Below are 21,208 nucleotides of genomic sequence, written 5' to 3' on the forward strand. Positions count from 1 at the left end.
AGCGTTTTGTTCGGTGTGTACTATATAATATACAACCTATAATTATTATTCCAGGGGGTGTTCTTTAAGTCTGATATTTTAAAACGTCCATTGCCTACAGGTTAATAGTCAAAACCTGGATTTGGATGGTGGTTAGAGTGGACGCACTCTGCTAGTTCCGCCGGATATATATTTGATTTCAGTACAAGGTTCAGGGGTAACCAATGTCGAAAGACGCTTGAGTTTTGCCAGTTTTTTCCTTCCATAGGACAAACTGGTTTAGTTTCGGAGATGCAACTGACTATACATATATATGAACGCCATCCTCCATTGACAATCCGTGATTCTGCATAAAATCCAATCAGATTCTTCAGTCACCAGAACTTGCTGTACAGAGCCTCTCCCACAACAAATACATCAAATCAAGCCTTCTACTAATCTCAACCTAATCATGTTCCCAAGATGGCTCCCATAACGCTTCAAGTTCTCCGTGGCCTTACAGAGGGCAGCACCCCCAGTCCCATCACAGCACGAGGCCTCTTCCCAGACCCCCTGAACCCCCACAATCCCTCATCCCCATTCTACACCGGGACACCAATGCCAAGACCACCACCACAGGACGAAAACATCGAAGCTCCTCCCGGTCTCAACATGGACAAGACCCCCGCGATATGCATCCTCCTGTTCGCGGTAGGCATCAGCCTCTACGCCCTCGCCTGCCGCATCGGCGCCGACTGGGCCACGCGCCGCTGGAACAGGAACAAGAGGCCGTACCCGGAAGAGCGGACGGTGAGATTGCAAACGGCCGGCTTCTTCGTCCTCTTCTTCTTCACGGGACCGGTCCTCCTCGTATGGTGGGCAGTCCAGCTCCTCGCCAAGGCGCTCCTGCACTGGCTCCACTCTGCTGCGCCAACGGCGGCAGCAGCAGCGTCAGGCGATGGTCCTACTACTTATACCGTAACTGATGCTGCGTCTCTGGCCGATGCTACTATCTCGACGTCTTCGCTCTCGGTGTTGGTGGGGGACGACAGTCTCTCAATAATCGACCTACGAGAAGACCGAGAATTCGAGGAAGTTGACACCGAGGCCCAGCAACAGCGGAGACAAGAGGACATCTACCGCCTCAATCAGGACAGCAGCATGTTCCGCAGAGCCCTGGTCACCCTCGCCGGCCTGCCGCCCCTCCGCGCGGGAAGGCCGTCCTGGGCCGCGCAGAACCGCCAGCAGAGCGAGCGCCGGCGGCGCGAACGGCGGCGGCGGCGGCGACAACAACAACAACAACAACAAGCCCCGCGGGACATCGGATCGCCGCTGCCGGTCTACGACGGGGCTAGGCTGCCGCCGTACGAGGCGGTGTTGGAAGAGGATGCGGTCGCGCGACGCGAGCGCCGTAATGACGGGTTTGCTGAACAGCGGGTCTTGGGTGGCGTGGAGGCGTTATCGTCGGTACAGTGGTGCACCGACGAGGTGCGTTTGCCGCCGCCGGCTTATCACTCGGTGGGCGCAACGGTTGGCGGCGTTTGAGGGGATACTTCAAGCCAAAAGAGGGTGAGCAGGTATTGGGTGGAGAAAGAAAAGATCAAATGCACTTTTATTTTTCGTTTTCTTGGGTGGGCTTGTTTCGCAGGCGTTCGTTTGAAATATATATATTGGAGACAACTCCGAGCAAAATCTACATAAATTTTGTAAAAAATTTCCTAAGTTTTGAAAACCATATGAATTATTTTCTCCTCTACACCACGATAAAATGCCAACTCCCCCGTGCCCCGAATTCCATCTCTTCCCCGTCTCCCCCCGGAGTTGCGGCGCATGATCTGGAATTGCGTGGTGGAAGAGCCCCATATCATACACACCCGGGGCCTCTACGACGAGGAGGCCAAGCAATGGGTGACGGAGATACCGGTCGAACCCGCCGACGTCATGCCAAAGCTGCGCGCCTTCCCCAAGTTCCCGCCCGTGCACAACGTCTGCCACGAGGCGCGCCAGGCCTTCCTCGAGTCGCCGGGGCTCGTGTCCGACGATGACACCACGACGACGGCGGCTGCGGCGCCGGGCGAGGGTTTCGGCGTGGCGTGGCACCCGGAGCGCGACTTCCTCATGTGCCACGGCATCTCCAAGTGTCTAGGGGGACGCAATTGGAGGCCCTGGTGGAACGTTATTAGTGTGTGCCAGTCCCTGTGGGACAGTTCCGGCAATGTGGTGGATGCTCTGCATAAGATTGGCGACATCCAAAGTCGAGACGATTTGCACGAGGGCTTGTGGGGTCTCTCCTGCCGTCTCCGGGTACGATCAGCACGCCAGGACGAGTGGCTTCACGAGTGGCTTCGGGATCAGCGGCTCAAGAACTAGTCTCGACATTGTGCAATAAGAGAGGGGAATGTGGTTGAGACGGGGTATAATAGGAAGTCGTCTCAATGGACTCGGTTGGATCAAAGTATTACAACATATCCGAAAGGCTTTGGTTACTACTTTACACTAACATGATGTCATATATCATTCATTTGGTGACTATGGAGTATACATCTACTTAGAGACGCTGCACTCCGCCGTCGCCACGACCATCTCATCCGACTCCGAAGTCGCCGTCAACGTGACGACCGCCGAAGCAGCGGCACCGTCCGAGGCCCCCACCGCCACCTTGGCAACGGCCGACTCCCCAAACTTGACCGCGGCCAGGGCATTCGGCACCTCGACCCTCCAGCCCTCGCCCTCGACCGCGGCGCTGAGGCGGTACACATCCGAGTCCAAGTACGCCGCGGCGCTATCCGGGTGACTCGCGTCGCCCTCGCCGGCAAACGTCCCCGTGTTGCTCAGCTCGAACGCGCAAGTGATGCCGCTGGCCGCAGGGCTCCCGCCCTTGGCCGACCCCGCCGCGAGCGCGACGTCGTGCTTACTACCGCCCCCGCTGCCGTCGAGCGAGCGCACGGCGACGGTGTAGCTGAGCACGCCGACGTCGTCGCGATGGATGTCGATGACGTAAAAGTGCAGCCGGTTCGCCTCGTCCACGTGCTCGAACTGGGAGCCCGAGTGCGTGCCCGCGTGGAAGAGGGCGTCGAGCAGCTGGCGGTAGTCGCCCATGGTGATATACGCGTCGGTGCCGTTGGGCCTCACGAAGTCGACGAGGCTGATGTCCTGCGGGTTCGCGTCGACGGTCCACATGAACGGCTGCGTCCAGCCGTCGTCGGTCGTCTTGGACAGAAGGACGCCGTGGTCGGGCTGGAAGCTGTCGGCGCCCATGCGGTCGACGACCTCGACGTGGTAGTGGTCGTAGCCACCGCCGTCGCAGAGGACGTCGGTCTCGATCGAGCAGGGCGGGGATCGGTCGGCGTCCATGTCGACGCGAAGGCCCATTAGACCGGATGGGCCCGGGTCTACGGCGCGAGCGGTCACGGTGGCGACCACGACGCCGGAGGTGGCGAGGCCTTCGCGCGAGAGGTGGAGGATGCTGGAGTTGCTGACGAGGCCGAGCTGGGCCTTGTCGCGGAGGCTGTGGAGGCTGCCCATGGAACCGCCCTCGGTGGGAGGGATAAGGTAGCGCGTATGAGGACCTGTTCGAGAAAGCGTTGTCAGTTCTCATGCACTTGACATAGGTTGGTATACCTATAGCAATCTACTCACCACCAGGACCGTTGAAAGAACCACGGTCAAGCATAGAGAAAGGCCCAGCAAAGGCGCGGCGCAGAGGGTTGCCATAGGGGTTATTGTAGTTGTCACCTATCCATCCCGCGCATTAGTCTTCGAGGAGGCATGATTGCTCTCAAGGACAGGATCAGACTTGCCAATTCCCAGCAAGTGCGACAGTTCGTGGGCATAGGTCCCCATCCCCGAGCTCTCCCCCTGCGTCGACGAGCCGTCACCGGCGTTAGGCCAGATATTCGAAGCCGCCGCCCAGGACGACCAGTCAACGTAACGCGTCTTGGCCCAGTTGGGCAGGGTATCGTTCCCGTCCATCCCGGCGGGCGGGCCAAAAGCGTCGGGGACGTCATCTTGGCTCTGGAACCGCATCTCGCCGAACTCCTGCCAAGTCGAGGACTCGTCCTGCCCCGCGGACAGGATGAAGACGAGCTCAAACGAGTCGGCCGTCTCCTGGCCCACGTCAGCTCGCCAAAGGCCCAGCGCGTCCGCGCGGATGTCGCGGTCGCACCGGTACCCCGCGGGACAGTACCCGCGGTTCATGCTGTTCTCGATGCCGTACTCGAACGAGCTAGCCGGCATCGCATACGCGCCGAACGCCGTGAGGTCGACGCCGTAGCGCCCGAGCGAGTCCTGCATCCAGTACTCGTGCAGCGTGTGGCCCCGATTGACGTCGCCGGGCTTGTTGAGCAGATCCCGATAGAACCCCGGGACGTCGGCGCGCTGGATGCCCGACGCGGTCGCGAGCGGATTGCCGTAGATGGTCGAGTTGGGCGCGCCCGTGACGACGAAGGCGCAGTCCGCGTAGTCGATGGTGACGAGGGCGATGTTGAAGTTGCGCTCGGAGCCTCGGCGCGCCGGGTCCGCCCAGTCCACGCCCGGCGGCGCCTTGAAGTCGGACCAGGTCATGTCGTCCGGGTTCACCCAGTTCTGGGCGTCGAGGACCTTGAAGGGGTCCGACGCACAGGGTGCCGCCCAGCTTAGGTCGGCGAGCATGCACGAAGCCACGGCCGCCGCGATGGCGGCAGTGGAACGTCGGTTGAAGCCCGTCATCGTGTTATCTTTAGTCTGACTTCTCCGACCTACTACTGAGGTCTGGTAAGAGAGAAGAGAGAGAGAGAGAAACAAAGACGACCGACCACCTTGCTGCGATGTGGAAAGGTGCGAGGTATCACACAGGACGCGTCCTGCTGCCGGATCATACTATATATGGGACCATGGATGCACCAAAGGCACTCTGGATACTTGCATAGGCGAAATGTAAGGGCAAACAGCTCAAGTTAGATGAAGCTGTGCGGAGCGGCCAATCAGGCGGCATGCCAAGTCGAGTCTGCATGTTTGCCCGCGTTTCTCACCTGCTCGATTCAGTAGCCGCAGCCATCCGATTAGCCAATGGCCAAGATACCGACATCGATACGTGACCAAAAGAGAGTTCGCATCGCTATCATGACGACCCGAAAGCCGAGTGAGAGACACGGCAATGCCACCTTCCTATCTGGGAAGATCGCTGGTCGTTGCGGCTCGAGCAGGCCGAAATGTCACTTGCTTGCTACATCAGTTTGCCATCAGCACACATTGGTGATTGGTCACAGAATACTCTTACATTCCAGCGTAAACTCCTGTTCCCCATTTTTGTCTATGAATGACGCAAAGTCGGTTGCGAAAATAATATGTTACAAATACACCATCGATGTCATAAAAGTCTTGTTCGTTCCAAGTCGTTAAGTTTCGTTCAATCCTCCCCCTCATGAGCTTTGTTCATGATGCCAGATATACCACCATCATCCATGTTCGCGAGAGGGCAGCATCGACCGACAAGAAGTTGGCCGATACCACGCTCACGGAGACATCCAAAGACGACGTGGCAATGTTCCCTCTAGCAAGTCATATACTTGCTGCTGCAGTTCCTCCTTTATCGTTACTCCGGTCGCCCTCTGCCTCTTATACCAGAAAGAAACTCAACCGAGGCATATAAAAACACAATACGGGGTATCAAAAGATGAACCCCCCGATGAAGCAGAACTCCTTTCCCTTCCATATTAAAAAATGTCGTATGGTATCCAAACGCCAAAATACCAAGCGCGCGTTCAGACAGTCGTGAGTGAATTTTCCGGCCGTAAATGCATGTGAAAAAAATCATGTCGTTCAGAATCATGTCCCCGTGACAATATCGCGTATAGCCCATCGCCAGGCGTTGTTGTCGCGATTAACCGTTCCCACCCACTTCTCACACTTCTTGCGCCAGCGGTCCTCTTCTTCGCGTTGGCGACGGACGAATTCAGGCCCAACGTCGAATTCTTCGCCAACAAGCCAGTCGTCGTGCATCTCACTGACACGGCCTGGGCCACCTTCACCACCCTCGGCCTCTTTCTCCTCGAGGTCGGGGATGTCCTTGAATGGATCGTCGTCCTCTTCCACAATGTCCATGGGATCTCCCGGTCGTGCCATCGTAGGCGTAGTATTCGGATCGACTTTATGCCAAGTAAACATGTCAGGATCGAATATCATGTCGCCGACGCGGCGCACACCCTTGCTCGAGCCCATGGCTTGAATGAGCATCGGCCGCGGCGTCGACGCTTCCTTTTCCCGCACAGATTGCGAGAGAGAAGCAGTGGAAGGCGACGAAGCAGGAACCTCAAAGGCGTTCAGTGCAGTATCATTGCCTTCCCACCTGTATGTGTCAGGGTTGTAGGTCATACCATTGACAACTACCATGAGTTAGCGCGAATCTTGATTTTATCTACATGGGAAGGGAAACATACCTTTGCTATCCTTGGCTGGGTTCAGATTGGTTATCAGATGTGGTTTCAACTGTGGAGGCCGTTTGGTTTTTCTTTTGTCGAACGGCGGTGCCACTGTGGTGGCTGTGGGGGTGCAGATTGCCCCGGGTTGAGATGTGCCCTAATCTCTGGGAAGCAATGGGACCAAGGGGCCCGTTCTGCGGGGCACGGTTCGCCAGACTCGCTTCCCTAGCCATGCGACTGGCAGCCGTGTCCCGCGCAAAATGAGGCAAGTTATCCGGCTTGGCCGGGGTAAACGGAGACACGGGCGAGGGAGTGCTGCGACCCGGTAGAACATTTTGGTGGAGCTTGTTCCGTATGTTCGTTCGGTTTCCACTTCCGCTAGGCACTTTCTCATACTTGGATTCGGCTTGAGCCGACGTCGGCAAGTCATCAAAGGCATCTAGTTCAGAGCCGTCGCCGAACTGGCGTACCCGGCGTGGCTTATTGAGGTTATGCCAGGGCTCGGCAGCCATCTTCTCGACGGGACGGAATCGGCGGGGGCTGGGCGATCTTATAGAGGAGCTCGAGAAGGTTCTTGACAAAGGTCTGATGTCTGGGCCGACATCCGAGTCGTGCCGTCGGAGATTGCGTGAAAATTTAGAAGACACATGCTGGGATTGGGTGCTTGATGCTCCAGCGGGCAGAAAGGGAGCCGAGTTCTTCCGTGCCTGAGCTGCACTGCCTTCGTATGACGGTGAAGGCCGCGCTCTTTCGACCGGGGTTTTTGGACCCAACGAAGATGTAGGCCTGTCTCGAGAGGGTGGTCGGTCCCAACGTCCGCTGAGTGGGCGAGCCGACGATTGCGGTGCGCCACGCAGAACTGGTAGGGACCGCTTAAGGCGAAGCAGTTGGGCGTTTGTAGTAGTGGGCTCGTTACGCAAAGTAGTAGTCGAAGGCTTTTGCCCAAGCTCTCTTCGTCGTGGCGTGGCAGGAGAAAGTGACGATGTAGTAGACGAGGGCGTGGTCGGTGTATGAAGACTGGAGACCGAAGATTGATTAGAATGGCCGAGACGAGATTGGGGTCTCCTCGCGGGGCGTGAAGGAATGGGATCGCCGCTCTCTGACACCGGTTCCAAAGATGACTGTGTCAGAGAGCGCTCATGACCCAAAGGCCTCGGAAGCCGGGAGGTGGGTAGAGAAGATACTGGCTTGTTGCTGAAGGTGATTGACACAGCTGTCTTGGGACGCGCAGGGCTCATAGGCCGGGTGTCCTTCAGCCGGACGTTGCGGTGCATGCTGGTCTTGCCGGAGCCAAACACATCGCCATCGCCAATTTCGAGGCCGTCTAGGTCGTCTCCTTTGTCCAGCCCGGGGGTCTCCGGGGGAGAGTCCTTGGACGGGCAGACCCTCTTGGGATCTAGCTCCCTCTCAGGCGACCGGCTTTGCTTTCGACGCTTGAGTCGCTCAGTAAGATCCAACGGCCCATTAGGCAGGACAATTCCATCGAGCGCTTCGTCTTCACTCTCGGCCGTGATCGAGCTCGCGATGCTAGGGCTCAATGCAGATGCACTCGAGCTGCGGTTTGAGAACGCGTCTCGGCGTGTCCCGCCAAATCTTGTTCCTAGGCTGCCCTCACACCAGTCAAGCTCATCACCACTGCTAAGAGCAGGCGTCCGAGGAATGTCCCTACGACTTGAAAGATTCAGTTTTCCATGCGATGGAAGCTCCAAATCAGCCTCGAAGTCGTCAGTCTCCTCCACCTTTGCGGGCGTGGGCTGCTGTGAGATCAACGATATATTTCTCATGCTCACGGGCGCTCGGAGCTTGGATGCCTTGATGGTAGATTCACCATCGCCAAATACGTCATCGTCCTCTTCGTTGTCCCGGAACCTATCCAGGTCCACGGGCGTAATCAGCTTCTTCTTGGTAGGCGAGATTTCTGCAGGCGGCGCAAGTCTCTTGGGCGAAATATCCATGTGCATGGGCGAGCCAAGCTGTTTCGGTGGGCTATCCCAGAGAGGCGTGTCTTGAGTAAAGCTGGCTGAGGCCGACTTGACAGGGCTGGGAGCTGCCGAGCTACCACCACTCACTTGGCGCAAGGTCTCGGGAAACTGAGAACTATCTTGCTTTTTGATGCGTAGGGCCTGCCCTGGACTCGGTAGCTCCAAGTCATCGCCCCAATCTTCTTGGTAGATTTTCTTGAGCTTCTTTCCCCGAGCCGCTTGATGGTGCCGCCAACGAGAGCGGATGGTGGTACGTTTTGGGGGATGGGGATGCCAGCATTGGTGACTGCGGCAATGGCATCCAACGTGGACTTCTCGTCGTCGCCGGGCAAATGCAGAAGCCTTTCCTCGTCACCGCCCAGTGACTCGCGGTCAGACCGGAACGAGTTGTGGCTGTCTCGGCGGTGTCCATGGCCTGTAGTTGAGCCATTGCCGAAGGTAAGGTCGTCGTCAATCATAAAATCATCATCGTCCCAGTTCTCGACCTCCTCTTCCACCGGGGCCCTGGGTTTCAGTCGTAAAGTATCCATAATGTCAGTTTCTGTTGAGGGTGATGCGTAGGTAGTACATATGTTCGCAAGGTGGAGCTATCTTTGTCGCTGATAGCAAAGAAGACTTGCGGGGCGCGGGTCGGTCTGCCGCGTTGTCGTAAACAAGTGAGTGTATCGGTTGCGATACCTGTAGGGTATCACCGTATCCAAAGGCCAGAGGTGCAGACTAAATGTCGTATATCGTCATGCGAGGCTACCAGATGTGAAGCTCAATATTGGACGTGCAAAGCCACGGTGTCATATCCTCCTCAGCAACTATGACAACTGCCCAAGCGCATTTTCGATGGGGATGATCGGGTATCCTGTTCTCCGGCTCAAGTCCTGCAGGACGCCCACTGTCGGGAGCGTCGGGTCGACGCGAAGAATCCGAGGGAGATCGGCGTGACGGATTGGCGAAGTTCATCCAAGTAGAAACCGGCGTATTTCTACGGGGTTGTTATTAATGTATCTGGTAGACCTATCGAATTGTCGCAAAACCAGGTGGTCGATAGTGGTGTCGCAGAATTGGTAGTGGTGGGTAGAAACAAAGCCGCCAATTTAGGACGGCAAAGGTTGGTAATGTTGGCTCCAAAGCAAGCGGCGCGTTGTGGTGGGATCAAAGTCGTGATTGTCTCGGATGGGGTGTAGGTAGTAGTAGTTGGACATGCGTGTGGGTGTAGGTCATGCCACGGGATGAGGAGCCAAATCAGGGTCTCTCTTGGATTCTCCCAGCCCGAAACTTGGAACCGACACAGGCAGACACGCAACGGTCTCAAGGATGGGAGGCAACCACGATGAATTGACGATTTGGAGGGAGGTCGGGGAAATCGTACAGCGTGTAGGTAGGAGTGTCTGTGATGCGATCAGTGAGTTGAGTGGCTGGAAAGATGGCGGGTCGAGTGCTGGGGCAGCGACCAGTTATGGACAGCTAAGGGTAAGGCCTGTGGACAGCAACCAGCAGGGCCCCGGAAGCACAGATCTTATGGGTCCCAGGCATTGATTTTTTTCTGGTTCTCTCCTGGCTGGCCCGCCCAGCCGTGCAAGCCCGTGTATCACGTGGGCCGTACGCTAAGCTGTTTCAAGCTGTTACACCCAAGTCAACCACGAAAAAAGCGCGTGGAATCGCGTACAAAACGACCCTCGACGGATACGACCCCCTCACTTGCACTCTCTGGGGATTTCAATGCCAATGCATGACATTCCTCCAGCAAGGTGGCATTTTCCCCCTTTTTTGCAAAAGTCGGTATGATTGGGTTATGTACATACCTATGATTGATGTATCTCCGTGGTGGTGGTCTGGTGAGGAACAGTCTCAATGCAGATCAAATAGTCGCAACCATCAGACACTTCTGATCCGTAGGTATTATTATTATTGATTGGATCGTTTGTTTTGATTGAGGCTCCCTAGGCTCCTTAGCACCGCCTTATGGGCTGGCGTTCTGGCCGCTGGTGTGGATTCTAGCAACCGATTTAGATCGTCCCGGACTTTGCCAATTACTTACAGGTCGCTACAACCAAATTATCAGGGGTCCAGTTTCTACGGAGCTCCAGTCCAGCCGCCAACCGTGCAGGTCAATTGAGCAATGGATTATGGGGGTCCATTGGCCTTGGCCCAACCGAGCTGTTGGTGCACTCTAGGCACTGGTGCCTACAGCTGCCTGGAATTTGGAGCAGAGGGATGGAGTACGTTCGATGATGCACGTACGAGAAAAAGACCATGGCCAACTCTGATAAATACTACCTGCATCTCCTGTGTCAGTCCACGAGATAGATCCCGTAATCAATACAATTATTTAATTGCATATAATCAAACGATCGCATCATCCGCTGCGGCCGTCTTCCCCGGCCAACCTGCAGACTGCCTGCTTGGTGGCAAAATCCCATGCAACCTGTTCTGTGGCCCGAAAGCTTGTCCAACCTCACCCAGCCAGCTCTACCCGGCTACACTTGCACTGGGATGACCAAGCAACTTGCAACTTGGTAATAGCACCTGGGATCGCCGGTTATAGCGGCTGCGGGCTATGAAAATCACCCAATTTGAATAAGCCCAAAATCAATCCACGACAGGTCGAAACGTCGGCTGAATGTCATCACGGGTTTCATTTTGGTTGTTTATCGACATCATTCCCGACGTCCCCGCAGGCCGTTGGCCGAGTACCAACGAAACGGGACTCCTCCCAGTGCCTGCAATCTCCATAGGACGAGAACCACAGCTGACACGACATCTTACATACGCCCGTCAATACCGCCCATCGCGGAACTGACTTGAAACGAACGCTCACTTTGGTCCTCTGGGCCGGACTTGCGCCACGCGACACACATCCTCGGGTCAATTTCTCGATTCCGACAACGACACAACATGACACCCTCGCACATCCTTCGCTTGCCATGTGGTGATGCCGAGAGCGGCAACTTCGTTCTGGAAGCAAAATCCAATGGGTCTAAGCCGCTGGACCTGCTGATTCGTGGGACTGACGGAGCCAGCGCATTCGAAACAAAAAGTAAGTAGGCGGCTCCTCTCAAATATATTGCCCTTCGTATTATTCGTGCCCGATCTTCTGCTTCTGGTGGCTCCGCTGTGATCGACAGGGCGCCGGACCCGGATCCCCGTCCTCCAAATTCATGCGTTACGTAGCTACAAACCCGAATCGCTGGACCCTGATTTAGGATTCATGAAGGGCTGACATTTTGCCTTGTTTTATTAACGCCACACAGCGCGTCACAACCGTATCAAGGAGTTCAAGGCCGCGAATGCGCCTTGTTCCGAGGCTGAATGGGAGCAGATCTTGCTCGCGATCCTAGTAGACCCGCAAGGTGCCACGAGGGCCCAGGATATTGAGATCAAGGTAGAGCTGAGTTCGGATGAAGAAGTCACACTCCATTTTCGGAAGAACATCCAGGGTATTGCTGTAAGTCCTACGACCTTTCTGACACGGCATATGTGGACGGGCTTACTAAGTCTAACATCATCAGCAACGCCTCGGGACTATCAAACTAAAGGAGTTTGACGAAACCGAGGACAACCCTGGCATATCGCCTTTTGATTGGTGTATACAGATCCTCGAGGACCACGAAAAAGTGGTACAAGAGGTTGGAGCTACCAAGGCGTTGGCCAGAGAACTAGAGCAATCCGTAGAGGAGCTCAAGGGCCAACTTGAGGACCTCCTCAAAGCCAAGGAAGGTGATGAGAGCGTGCTGTTGGAGAAGTTCCGGGATCTCTTGAATGAGAAGAAACTCAAGATCCGCCAACAGCAAAAGCTGATTGAGTCGGCCGAGGTGGACCCGGAGAAACTACAGAATGTCGGTGCAAGCCAGCACACCATGAGGAAGGCAGGAGGCTCGAGGACGTCGAAGCGCAAGATCAAGGATGAACCCCTATCCGACGAGGGTAGTGATGGTGGCTTTGAGAAAATGGACGTCGATGACCAGAACAGTGGGCCGCAACGGGACTCGGACACGGATGAGCGGCAGACGACGGACAACGATGCCACCGAGAGTGAACCCGACAACAACGAGACTGATGCGGAGGAAGAGGAAGCGCCTGCTGAACCCGCTCCGAAGAAATCGAAGCCGGCACGGAGCACGCGGTCCCGGGCGACAAAAGGTTCTCCCGCACCGTCAAAACCCACCAGGGCCTCGACTGCGGCTGCGTCACGCTCGACTAGAGCTTCGCAGAAACAGTCCGAGGAGCCTGCTGCAGTTGAGGCTGTTGACGAGATGGCCGCGCCCCCGCCAGTCAGGACCTTGCCTTTCAAGTCAAAGGCCAATAAACCCGCGCCGGCACCCGTTGCGGACGATGAGACCGAATCTGATGATGAGCTATGATAGATACCCGCCCTCTTTTTTGTCTGTTTAGGTCTTTTGGTTTATAAGCAGTTGAGGTATAGCGGCTGATGATTGATGGCTTAATGTCTACACTCACAATACTACTGATCATGTGCAAATAATACTTCCCTGAATCAGGTTGATTTGGTACGCGACACTACTGCATCTCATTGGTAGCTAAAAATGGAAACATCGGATGCAAACATGCTAATTCATTTGCTCGCCGTCTTGTGTGACCCCCCTTTCTGTTCATACCAGGATAGTTACATGTCTCCCATTACCCCCTTTTAGCTGCGATCGTCCGCCGCGAACTTGTTGTTCCAGAACCCACGGAAGTGCTTCTCCTTGCCGGCCTCGGCGATGCGCTCGACCTCCTTGGGCGTGAGCTTAAAGCTGGGGATCTTGTTCAGGTAGCTCTGGAGCCTCTGCTCGCTGGAGCTGGTGGTGACGGCGACGATGCCCTGGTCGATGCACCAGCGCAGCGCGGCGTCGGCGGGATGGACGCCGTACTTCTTGGCGAGCCCCTCGTAGACGTCGTCAAGCGGTCCCGGCTTGGCCTTGGTGACGGCGGTCAGGGGCCCGTAGGCGGCGACGGCGATGTGGTGCTCACGGTGGAAGTCGAGGAGGGAGCCGTGCTGCAGGTAGGGGTGGTACTCGATCTGGTTGATGGCGGGCGGGATCTTGGCCGTCTGGAGGATGGCCTCGAGGTCCGGCTGCAGGAAGTTGGACACGCCGATCGACCGCGCCTTGCCGCTCTCCTTGATTGCCTCCATTTGCCGCCAGATCTCCTGCAGCTCCGCAGGGCTCTCGGCCAGGTACGGCGCGTGCACGAGGTACAGGTCCACGTAGTCGAGCCCGAGCTTGCGCAGGGACGTCGCAAAGGCCGTCGGGATGTCCTGCTTCTTGGTCCCGTTCAGCTTGGTGGTGACGTAGAGCTTCTCGCGCGGCACCCCGGCGGCTTTGATGGCGGCGCCAAGCTCTTCCTCGTTGCCGTAGACTACGGTACCACCATATGATGTCAGTTCTCAACAACAACAAAAACCCAATTTCCAAGTTTTTCCCCATAAAAAGAAAGATCAGCAAACTCGCAATCTTACCTTCGGCGCCATCCAGATGGTAAAAGCCGTTCTTGATGGCCATGACGGTGAGCTTCACAATCTCGTCCGTGTCACTGTTGCCGTCCATATTCGCTCGGGCCGTACCCAGGCCATATCCCAGCTAATGACGTTCATGGTCAGAGTCGGGACAATCTTAGCATCGAATTGAAGAAGAGTGTTTACCAAGGGTATCTCATTGCCGTCGTTGAGTTTGAGGTTCGGCATATAGTCCATCTGCTTTGGTGCGTTGCCAGTGGCATCTGGCTTGAATGCCGACGTCATAGAATTCATTTTGGAGGAGTAGGCGAAAGATGAGATGGCTGTAGATGGGTAACGTGAAGTCAATGCACAGTTTGGGGGGAAAGGACTTCTTATGAGCTGGCAGGGTATTGTGGTAATTTGTAATTGTCTTTGTCGTACGCCAGTTTGAAGACGACGAAATGTTTGAGGATACTGTCTGATCAACATTCCACGATATAGCGGCGCCAGCAGCCCAGGCCAGGTGGGGTTTACAACGTCAGCAAGAATATGTAGGCGGGTGAATAAGTCGGCAGTAGTTAGGTGTGCCTATTAAGTGGGCATCTCGGCATTTCAATCCAGTGGTACAGGAACCTATGAGACTGATAGGATCCATTTGGAGCCGACGCAAGGGGTGGCTGCTGCTGCATTGGCTCCTTCTCATCAGGCCATGCAGCTGTCGTGGAGTACTGAACATGCAGAATGGCGCAATGCCGACAGTCTGGATGGAAGGTGTGTGTACGATCTAATGTTATGCCCAATGCTGGCATGTCTAGTGTATAGGTAGAGTTATAAAAAGGCACTCTGCATTATATATGTTAAGTAATGAGGTTATACTGAGTTTCATCCGGGTTGAGAAAACGCGATCAGCGTTGTTTTCTACGAATATCGTTCCTTGCCTTCTCAGTGGCCGGATGGCAGATAAGGATTACAGGATGACGTTTATGTGACCCTAAACCCGGCCATAAGCCGGTTGGTTGTCTGGATTCTGGGGTAGCAAGACTGCAACATAATATATCTACGAAAGCCAAAACACTGACAATATGGAACTCCTAACATTGGAAAATACAGTGGTTTCAATCACCTGAAATCAGATCGAGAATCGTCGACATACGCATTTATAAGCGACAGATATTCACTCGGTTCTACTCCATTGGTAGATTCCCGCAGTGACAAGGATCGCCAATGAGTGTTCAGTAGGTACTCAACCCCGCTCATTTGGCGCTGTTGAGTGGCGGGGCCTGTCAAGCATGCATCATCATCTTCGATAAAGATTGACATTTATCGCCATCGGACCAGAACCTCCTCGGCCCAAAAAGTTCTGTTCTGAAAAGAGGTCTTGGTAATTGTACAACATCGAGTTTTGTAGCGACATTTTTAATAGAACCGATTTATCTGACTTCATCCCATTCATCCGTTTGACGTCTATCTCGTCTGTCTGCACGCCGCGATAGCTCCCTCGAGACATACCTATAAACTTACCTACCTACCCAGCAGGAAGAGCAAACCTTTGAGCTTCTAGATACACTTACTTCCATATGCTCTTCCCGCGATCCGCCATTACGTGTCGCCAAACCATCCGAAAGCTACCCCGGCTTCCTCGTCTTCGATCAGCTTTCATGTCTACCACCACCCAGTCGTCGCAGGCCGACGGCAGCCGCCCGGCCGGCGCAGGCGCCACCTCTTCCTCTTCTATAAACGACATCCCCAAGACCTGGACCTTCACCTCGAAGCTGCCCGCCGACGCCCTCTTCCCGACCCCGGCCGACTCCCACAAGACCCCGCGCGAAGAGATCGGCCCGCGCCAGGTCCGCGACGCCCTCTTCACCTGGGTGCGCCCGCAGCCCGTCGAGAAGCCCGAGCTCCTCGCCGTCTCGCCCGCCGCCCTGCGCGACCTCGGCATCGACCCTGCGACCGTGGTGGTACGGGGAGAGCAGATCGCGAACAAGGACAGCGACGACTTCGTCAACACCGTCGCGGGCAACAAGATACAAGGCTGGGACGAGGAGAACAACAAGACGGCCGACGCCGACGGCCGCGGCTACCCGTGGGCGCAGTGCTACGGCGGGTTCCAGTTCGGGTCGTGGGCGGGCCAGCTGGGCGACGGCCGCGCCATCAGCTTATTCGAGACCACACCTCCCAGCTCCTCCGAGACGCCGACCCGCTACGAGCTACAGCTCAAGGGCGCCGGCCTCACACCCTACAGCCGGTTCGCGGACGGCAAGGCGGTGCTGCGCAGCAGCATCCGCGAGTTCGTCGTCAGCGAGGCGCTCCACGCGCTCGGCATCCCCAGCACGCGCGCCCTGAGCCTGACGCTGCTGCCCGACACCAAGGTGCGGCGCGAGACGGTCGAGCCGGGCGCCATCGTGTGCCGCTTCGCGCAGAGCTGGCTGCGCCTCGGCAACTTCGACATCCTGCGCGCGCGGGGCGACCGCAAGCTGATCCGGCAGCTGGCCACCTACGTCGCCGAGGACGCCTTCGGGCCCGGCCGGGGCTGGGACTCGCTGCCCGCGCGGCTCGAGGACCCTGACAAGCCCACCGCCTCCCCCGAGCCCGCGCGCGGCGTCGGCAAGGACGAGATCCAGGGCCCCGCCGAGAGCGCCGAGAACCGGTTCACGCGGCTCTACCGCGAGATCGTGCGGCGCAACGCCCTGACCGTGGCCAAGTGGCAGGCGAACGGTTTCATGAACGGCGTGCTGAACACGGACAACACGTCCCTGCTGGGCCTGTCCATCGACTTCGGCCCCTTCGCCTTCCTCGACAACTTCGACCCCTCGTACACGCCCAACCACGACGACCACATGCTGCGCTACTCGTACCGCAACCAGCCGACCATCATCTGGTGGAACCTGGTCCGGCTCGGCGAGGCCCTGGGCGAGCTCCTCGGCGCCGGCGCCAAAGTGGACGACCCGACCTTCATCGAGGACGGCGTCCAGGAGGCCGACACGGACGAGATCGTCAAGCGCGCCGAGAAGCTCATCATGCAGGCCGGCGAGGAGTACCGCGCCGTCTTCCTGGCCGAGTACAAGCGTGTCATGACGGCGCGCCTGGGCCTCAAGACGCACCAAGAAACCGACTTCGAGCAGCTCTTCTCGGAACTTCTCGACACCATGGAGTCCCTCGAGCTCGACTTCCACCACTTCTTCCGCCGCCTCAGCAGCCTCAAGGTGGCGCACCTCGACACCCAGGAAGCGCGCGAAGTGAAAGCCAGCATCTTCTTCCACAAGGAGGGCTTCGCGGCCGTCGCGGGCGCCAAAGAGGAAGACGCCCGTAAACGCATCGGGGAGTGGCTGGGCAAGTGGCGGACGCGGATCCTCGAGGACTGGAGCGAGGGCGAACTCACTGAAGCGGCCGACGAGGAGCGCCGGACGCAGATGAAGAAGGTCAACCCCAACTTCGTCCCGCGCGGCTGGATCCTCGACGAGATCATCCGCCGCGTCGAGAAGGGCGGCGAGCGCGAGGTGCTGGACCGCGTCATGCAGATGGCGCTGCACCCGTTCGAGGAGTCTTGGGCCGGCCGGACGCTGGAGGGTGCGGAATATCAGGGCGACAAGGAGGAAGAGACGCGCTGGGTTGGCGATGTGCCGCGGGCTGAAAGGGCACTGCAGTGTAGCTGTAGTTCATGAGGTGTAGATAATAGACATATATCGATTAGGTTGTCCGGGAGCCTATAGATGCATATATAGTACGGGAAGTCCTCAAAGAATAGGAGAACATCAAGCAGCTGCCGTAAGCCAACTCAAGTATTGCATTATGACTACCACAACCAAAAGTTCAAGCGATGCATACCATTAGAGTCCCATCACCATGACACCCAGACATGCTAAAAGATCACGCGAGAGAAAAAGCAGACGTCTGGGTTCTGGACACTTTATGTACTTCTTCTACGACTCCTCGATTCCGCGGTATATGTACAAGTACAATGCGTCTGGAGCATCCAGTGAACAAAAGAAACAGAGCCCGGCCAACCTCACAAAGTGCAATTAATGATCACTTTTATCCTCATCTCTCTAAATACAACCCGGTCATCTTTTACGCACCGTACATAACCTGGCCCATAGGCCTGTCCTCTGTCATGCCAGATGCCATCAGGTTGTTGTCTGGGTTTCCGGTGGCCTTGGCAACCGAGCATCGCGCCATCGTCGGGGAGCTGTTCACACGTTAGTCTCAGTTGCATTATAGGAGTCGCCTTGGGAGAGCATCTTACCTTCTAGAGATAACATCGGTAAAGTAGAAATCGTCGATAACCTTCTTCAGGGGCTCGCCACTTGACTTGGCACCCTTGTTCTGGTCTACTAATTGGACCTTGCTAAGCTCCTGAAGAGCGGGCACCTCAACAACGTCGTAGGCACCAAGGGCTGGGCTGATCTCCACCATTCTGTCACGGAGTTGAGCAACGTCGTCGTAGGGTAAGGGAGCACCCAAGAACTCGCTAGCAGCACGGATAATCTTCCAGTCGGTACGAGCGGCACCGGGTAAGGAGGTGGCAGCACGGGTCATCTGAACACGACCCTCAGTGTTGACGTAGGTGCCAGCCTTCTCGGTATAAGCGGCAGCGGGGAGGACAACATCGGCAATCTGTGCACCGCGGTCACCATGGTGGCCTTGGTAGATGATGAAAGCGTCCTTGGGGATATCCGCATCATTGAACTCATCGGCACCAAGAAGCCAGACCATCTTGGGCTTAGTCTCGGCAACGGCTTCAGTGGGAGGAACGAAGCCAACCTCGAAAGCACCGGCTCTCGAGGCCTCACGCTGCAGGACGTTGTAGCCGTTGTGCTCGGGGGTCAGGAAGGTGGCGGCGTTCTTATCGACGAAACCGCCGATGAGCTCATAGAAGGCCTTGGCATCGGCGTGGTCGGTCACGCCAGAGCCAACAACGATCATGGGCTTCTTAGCAGACTGGAGCTTCTTGCCGAACGGTCCAGCCAGAGCCTTCTTGAGCGCAGCATAGTCAGTGCCGAGATGCTCAAACTCGAAAGTCGAGTCCCAGGTCTCGCCAACAACACCAATCTCAAGATCGGACCTCAGCCACTGCTTGCGGATACGGGCGTTCAGGACAGCAGCCTCGTGTCGAGGGTTGGTACCAACAAGGAGCATGCAATCCGTGTCTTCAATACCCCAGATGGTAGAGTTGAAGAGGTAGTTGGCGCGGACGTCGATACCGTGGGGGAACAGGGCCCTTGCCAGCGGGGATGTCAACAGTCAGGTTCTCAGAGCCAAGCTTGTTGGCAAGATCCTTCATCGCAACCATAGACTCGACCTCGGTCAGAGCACCAGCAATGGCCTTGAACTCATCACCCTTGGGTTGTAATTGCCGGTGGGCAGCAGAGATTTCCATCAAGGCCTGCTCCCAGGAAGCAGGCTCGAACTTGCCCTCCCGTCGTACCAAAGGCATGGTCAGACGCTGTGTCTTGAGACCGTCGCAGGCAAAGCGGGTCTTGTCGTTGATCCATTCCTCGTTCACATCGTCATTAAGGCGGGGGAGAACACGCATAACCTCCAGGCCTCGAGAATCGACACGGATGTTCGAACCAAGACCGTCGAGGACATCAATAGATTCGGTCTTCTTCAGCTCCCAAGGTCGAGCCCGGAAGGCATAAGGCTTCGATGTGAGGGCACCGACGGGGCAGAGATCGATCACGTTGCCGGACAGTTCCGAATCGAGGTTCTGCTCCAGATAGGTACCAATCTGAATGTCGTTTCCACGGCCAGTGGAGCCCATCTCCGGAGCACCGGCAATGTCATTGGAGAATCGGATACACCTCGTGCAGTGAATACACCGGTTCATCGAAGTCTTGATAAGGGGGCCAATGTTCTTGTCCTCCACGGCACGCTTGCCACCAATCTCGTGGAATCGCCCTCGGTCAGCACCGTATCGCATTGACTGATCCTGGAGATCACACTCGCCACCCTGGTCGCAGACAGGGCAATCGAGGGGTGGTTCGCCAGCAGAAACTCCATAACACCCTCGCGTGCCTTGTGCGTCAGCGGGGAGTTGGTCTTGACGACCATACCGGGCTGAACAGGCCAAGCACATGATGCCACGGGCTTGGGTGCCCTCTCGACTTCGACCAGACACATGCGGCAGTTACCAGCAATCATCAACTTCCTATTCGTTTTGTCAGCATCGGGAGTCGCGGCGGGTTATCGGGGGGCGCAGTCGGATCGTACTCATGATAGCAGTATCTACGCATTGTCAGCAATTTCGGCCACCGGATTTTCGAGACTCGGGGAGGAGACGAACCTGGGAACGGTGGCTCCGGCCTTCTCGCAAGCCTGGATCAGAGCAGAACCGGCTACCCGCAAATCAGTATATACGATCGTGTCAAAAGCTCCGAAGTGCCTGTCCTACCTTCAATTGATACTTTCTTGCCATCTAGACGCCAGTGTGTCAGCCAATTCGGTTCCGCAGGTATTGTAGGCAGGATCGACGCAGGCACTCACCAATGGTGAGCTCAACCTCGGCCGGTCGTTGAGCTGTCGCAGAAAAAGCTCGCGAGGCATTGGCGGCATGCCTGCTGGTCCGCCAAGCCGAACGAGCTAGAGATCGTCGCAGCATCGTATCGTCCCGACGGAATTGGGAGATAGGGATGGGGGTGAGGATGCCTGACGGGGTGGTGGAGGGCGGCGGTTGAGGCCTTGTGTTGACGTCTTCTTGAGAAAGTCTGCCCGGGTCTTTTGGTGCTTCAGTCAATTGTCGGGACTCCCAGTGGCCAATGCTAACCAGCGGGTGACATTTATGATTCGGAACCCCCTGATTGGCTGGACAGCTTCGTAGTGGGGTCGTCGTCTCTTGCACTCTGTGTATTGCCAGAGCCAGTCAGCCAGAGCTCGACTGCCAAACTGCCACGGCTAGAATCGATGAGTAATCAAGTCTTGCATCAATTGATTCTTCCGCCTACAATTGGCTTATCTGATCTTCAATTCAGCACAGATATCAAAAGCCAGCATATCTTAGGCATGTATCCCTGGATCTGAATTGCTTCTATATATTTTCTCTAGGGAGATATGTCGTAGGAAAGCCTCTGGACAACCTCTGGACATTCTTGCTACTCATTGAAGGAAACGCGGTGTTTTCTGCTGGCTCAGGTCCTCGTTCAAAATATACCTCCCATATGAGGACAACACAGCTTCGCATGCCTATTTTAGGCCTTAATGAATTGCCAACATACCTACATCTACCTAGTTAGGCTTTGCTGCTAAGTTCCCAGGCTTATGAGGTGTTGGTTTTGCCGGTCGATGAGATGCAAGCTCGGTTTCAAGCCAGTGCAGGATGCCTTGCCCAGCTGCCCGGGCTACTTCGGTTCATTGATGTTGGCTTCAGTTGGTGAGCGCACGGTCCATCACAGCACATCAACCTACAAGCAGATAAGCTGGACGGTGGACCAACTATCAAT

The 21,208-nt window shown here is 56.2% G+C and overlaps 8 protein-coding genes across 8 annotated transcripts; 4 read left to right on the forward strand and 4 right to left on the reverse strand.

Annotated features, from left to right (window-relative positions):
* Positions 1-441: 441 nt before the first annotated feature.
* On the forward strand, positions 442-1,503 carry PG997_000682 (uncharacterized protein; the record flags this gene model as incomplete). The annotated part of the gene is made up of 1 exon (XM_066804997.1): positions 442-1,503. One exon carries the CDS (start codon positions 442-444, stop codon positions 1,501-1,503), a length of 1,062 nt encoding a protein of 353 aa, XP_066674770.1.
* Positions 1,504-1,788: 285 nt separating this feature from the next.
* On the forward strand, positions 1,789-2,328 carry PG997_000683 (uncharacterized protein; the record flags this gene model as incomplete). The annotated part of the gene is made up of 1 exon (XM_066804998.1): positions 1,789-2,328. One exon carries the CDS (start codon positions 1,789-1,791, stop codon positions 2,326-2,328), a length of 540 nt encoding a protein of 179 aa, XP_066674771.1.
* Positions 2,329-2,502: 174 nt separating this feature from the next.
* PG997_000684 (uncharacterized protein) lies at positions 2,503-4,665 on the reverse strand (the record flags this gene model as incomplete). The annotated part of the gene is made up of 3 exons (XM_066804999.1): positions 2,503-3,527; positions 3,594-3,693; positions 3,745-4,665. 3 exons carry the CDS (start codon positions 4,663-4,665, stop codon positions 2,503-2,505), a joined length of 2,046 nt encoding a protein of 681 aa, XP_066674772.1.
* A 1,098-nt stretch (positions 4,666-5,763) lies between these two features.
* PG997_000685 (uncharacterized protein) lies at positions 5,764-9,292 on the reverse strand (the record flags this gene model as incomplete). The annotated part of the gene is made up of 5 exons (XM_066805000.1): positions 5,764-6,320; positions 6,375-6,384; positions 6,458-8,446; positions 8,491-8,842; positions 9,087-9,292. The coding sequence occupies 5 exons, from the start codon at positions 9,290-9,292 to the stop codon at positions 5,764-5,766; spliced, it is 3,114 nt and encodes a 1,037-aa protein (XP_066674773.1).
* A 1,935-nt stretch (positions 9,293-11,227) lies between these two features.
* On the forward strand, positions 11,228-12,693 carry PG997_000686 (uncharacterized protein; the record flags this gene model as incomplete). The annotated part of the gene is made up of 3 exons (XM_066805001.1): positions 11,228-11,369; positions 11,584-11,777; positions 11,842-12,693. The coding sequence occupies 3 exons, from the start codon at positions 11,228-11,230 to the stop codon at positions 12,691-12,693; spliced, it is 1,188 nt and encodes a 395-aa protein (XP_066674774.1).
* A 287-nt stretch (positions 12,694-12,980) lies between these two features.
* Positions 12,981-14,108, reverse strand: PG997_000687 (NAD/NADP-dependent indole-3-acetaldehyde reductase; the record flags this gene model as incomplete). Its single annotated transcript, XM_066805002.1, has 3 exons — positions 12,981-13,690; positions 13,791-13,911; positions 13,974-14,108. Coding segments are annotated over 3 exons (966 nt in total), but the record flags the coding sequence as incomplete, so codon positions are not given.
* A 1,319-nt stretch (positions 14,109-15,427) lies between these two features.
* On the forward strand, positions 15,428-17,434 carry PG997_000688 (uncharacterized protein; the record flags this gene model as incomplete). The annotated part of the gene is made up of 1 exon (XM_066805003.1): positions 15,428-17,434. The coding sequence occupies one exon, from the start codon at positions 15,428-15,430 to the stop codon at positions 17,432-17,434; it is 2,007 nt and encodes a 668-aa protein (XP_066674776.1).
* A 406-nt stretch (positions 17,435-17,840) lies between these two features.
* Positions 17,841-20,370, reverse strand: PG997_000689 (uncharacterized protein; the record flags this gene model as incomplete). The annotated part of the gene is made up of 8 exons (XM_066805004.1): positions 17,841-17,958; positions 18,016-18,919; positions 18,966-19,766; positions 19,826-19,920; positions 19,983-19,997; positions 20,056-20,107; positions 20,164-20,187; positions 20,256-20,370. The coding sequence occupies 8 exons, from the start codon at positions 20,368-20,370 to the stop codon at positions 17,841-17,843; spliced, it is 2,124 nt and encodes a 707-aa protein (XP_066674777.1).
* Between the last annotated feature and the right edge of the window lie 838 nt (positions 20,371-21,208).

This window comes from Apiospora hydei (genome assembly GCF_038363865.1).
Source record: "Apiospora hydei strain CBS 114990 chromosome Unknown utg000002l_segment0_segment0, whole genome shotgun sequence".
Classification (NCBI taxonomy): domain Eukaryota; kingdom Fungi; phylum Ascomycota; class Sordariomycetes; order Amphisphaeriales; family Apiosporaceae; genus Apiospora; species Apiospora hydei.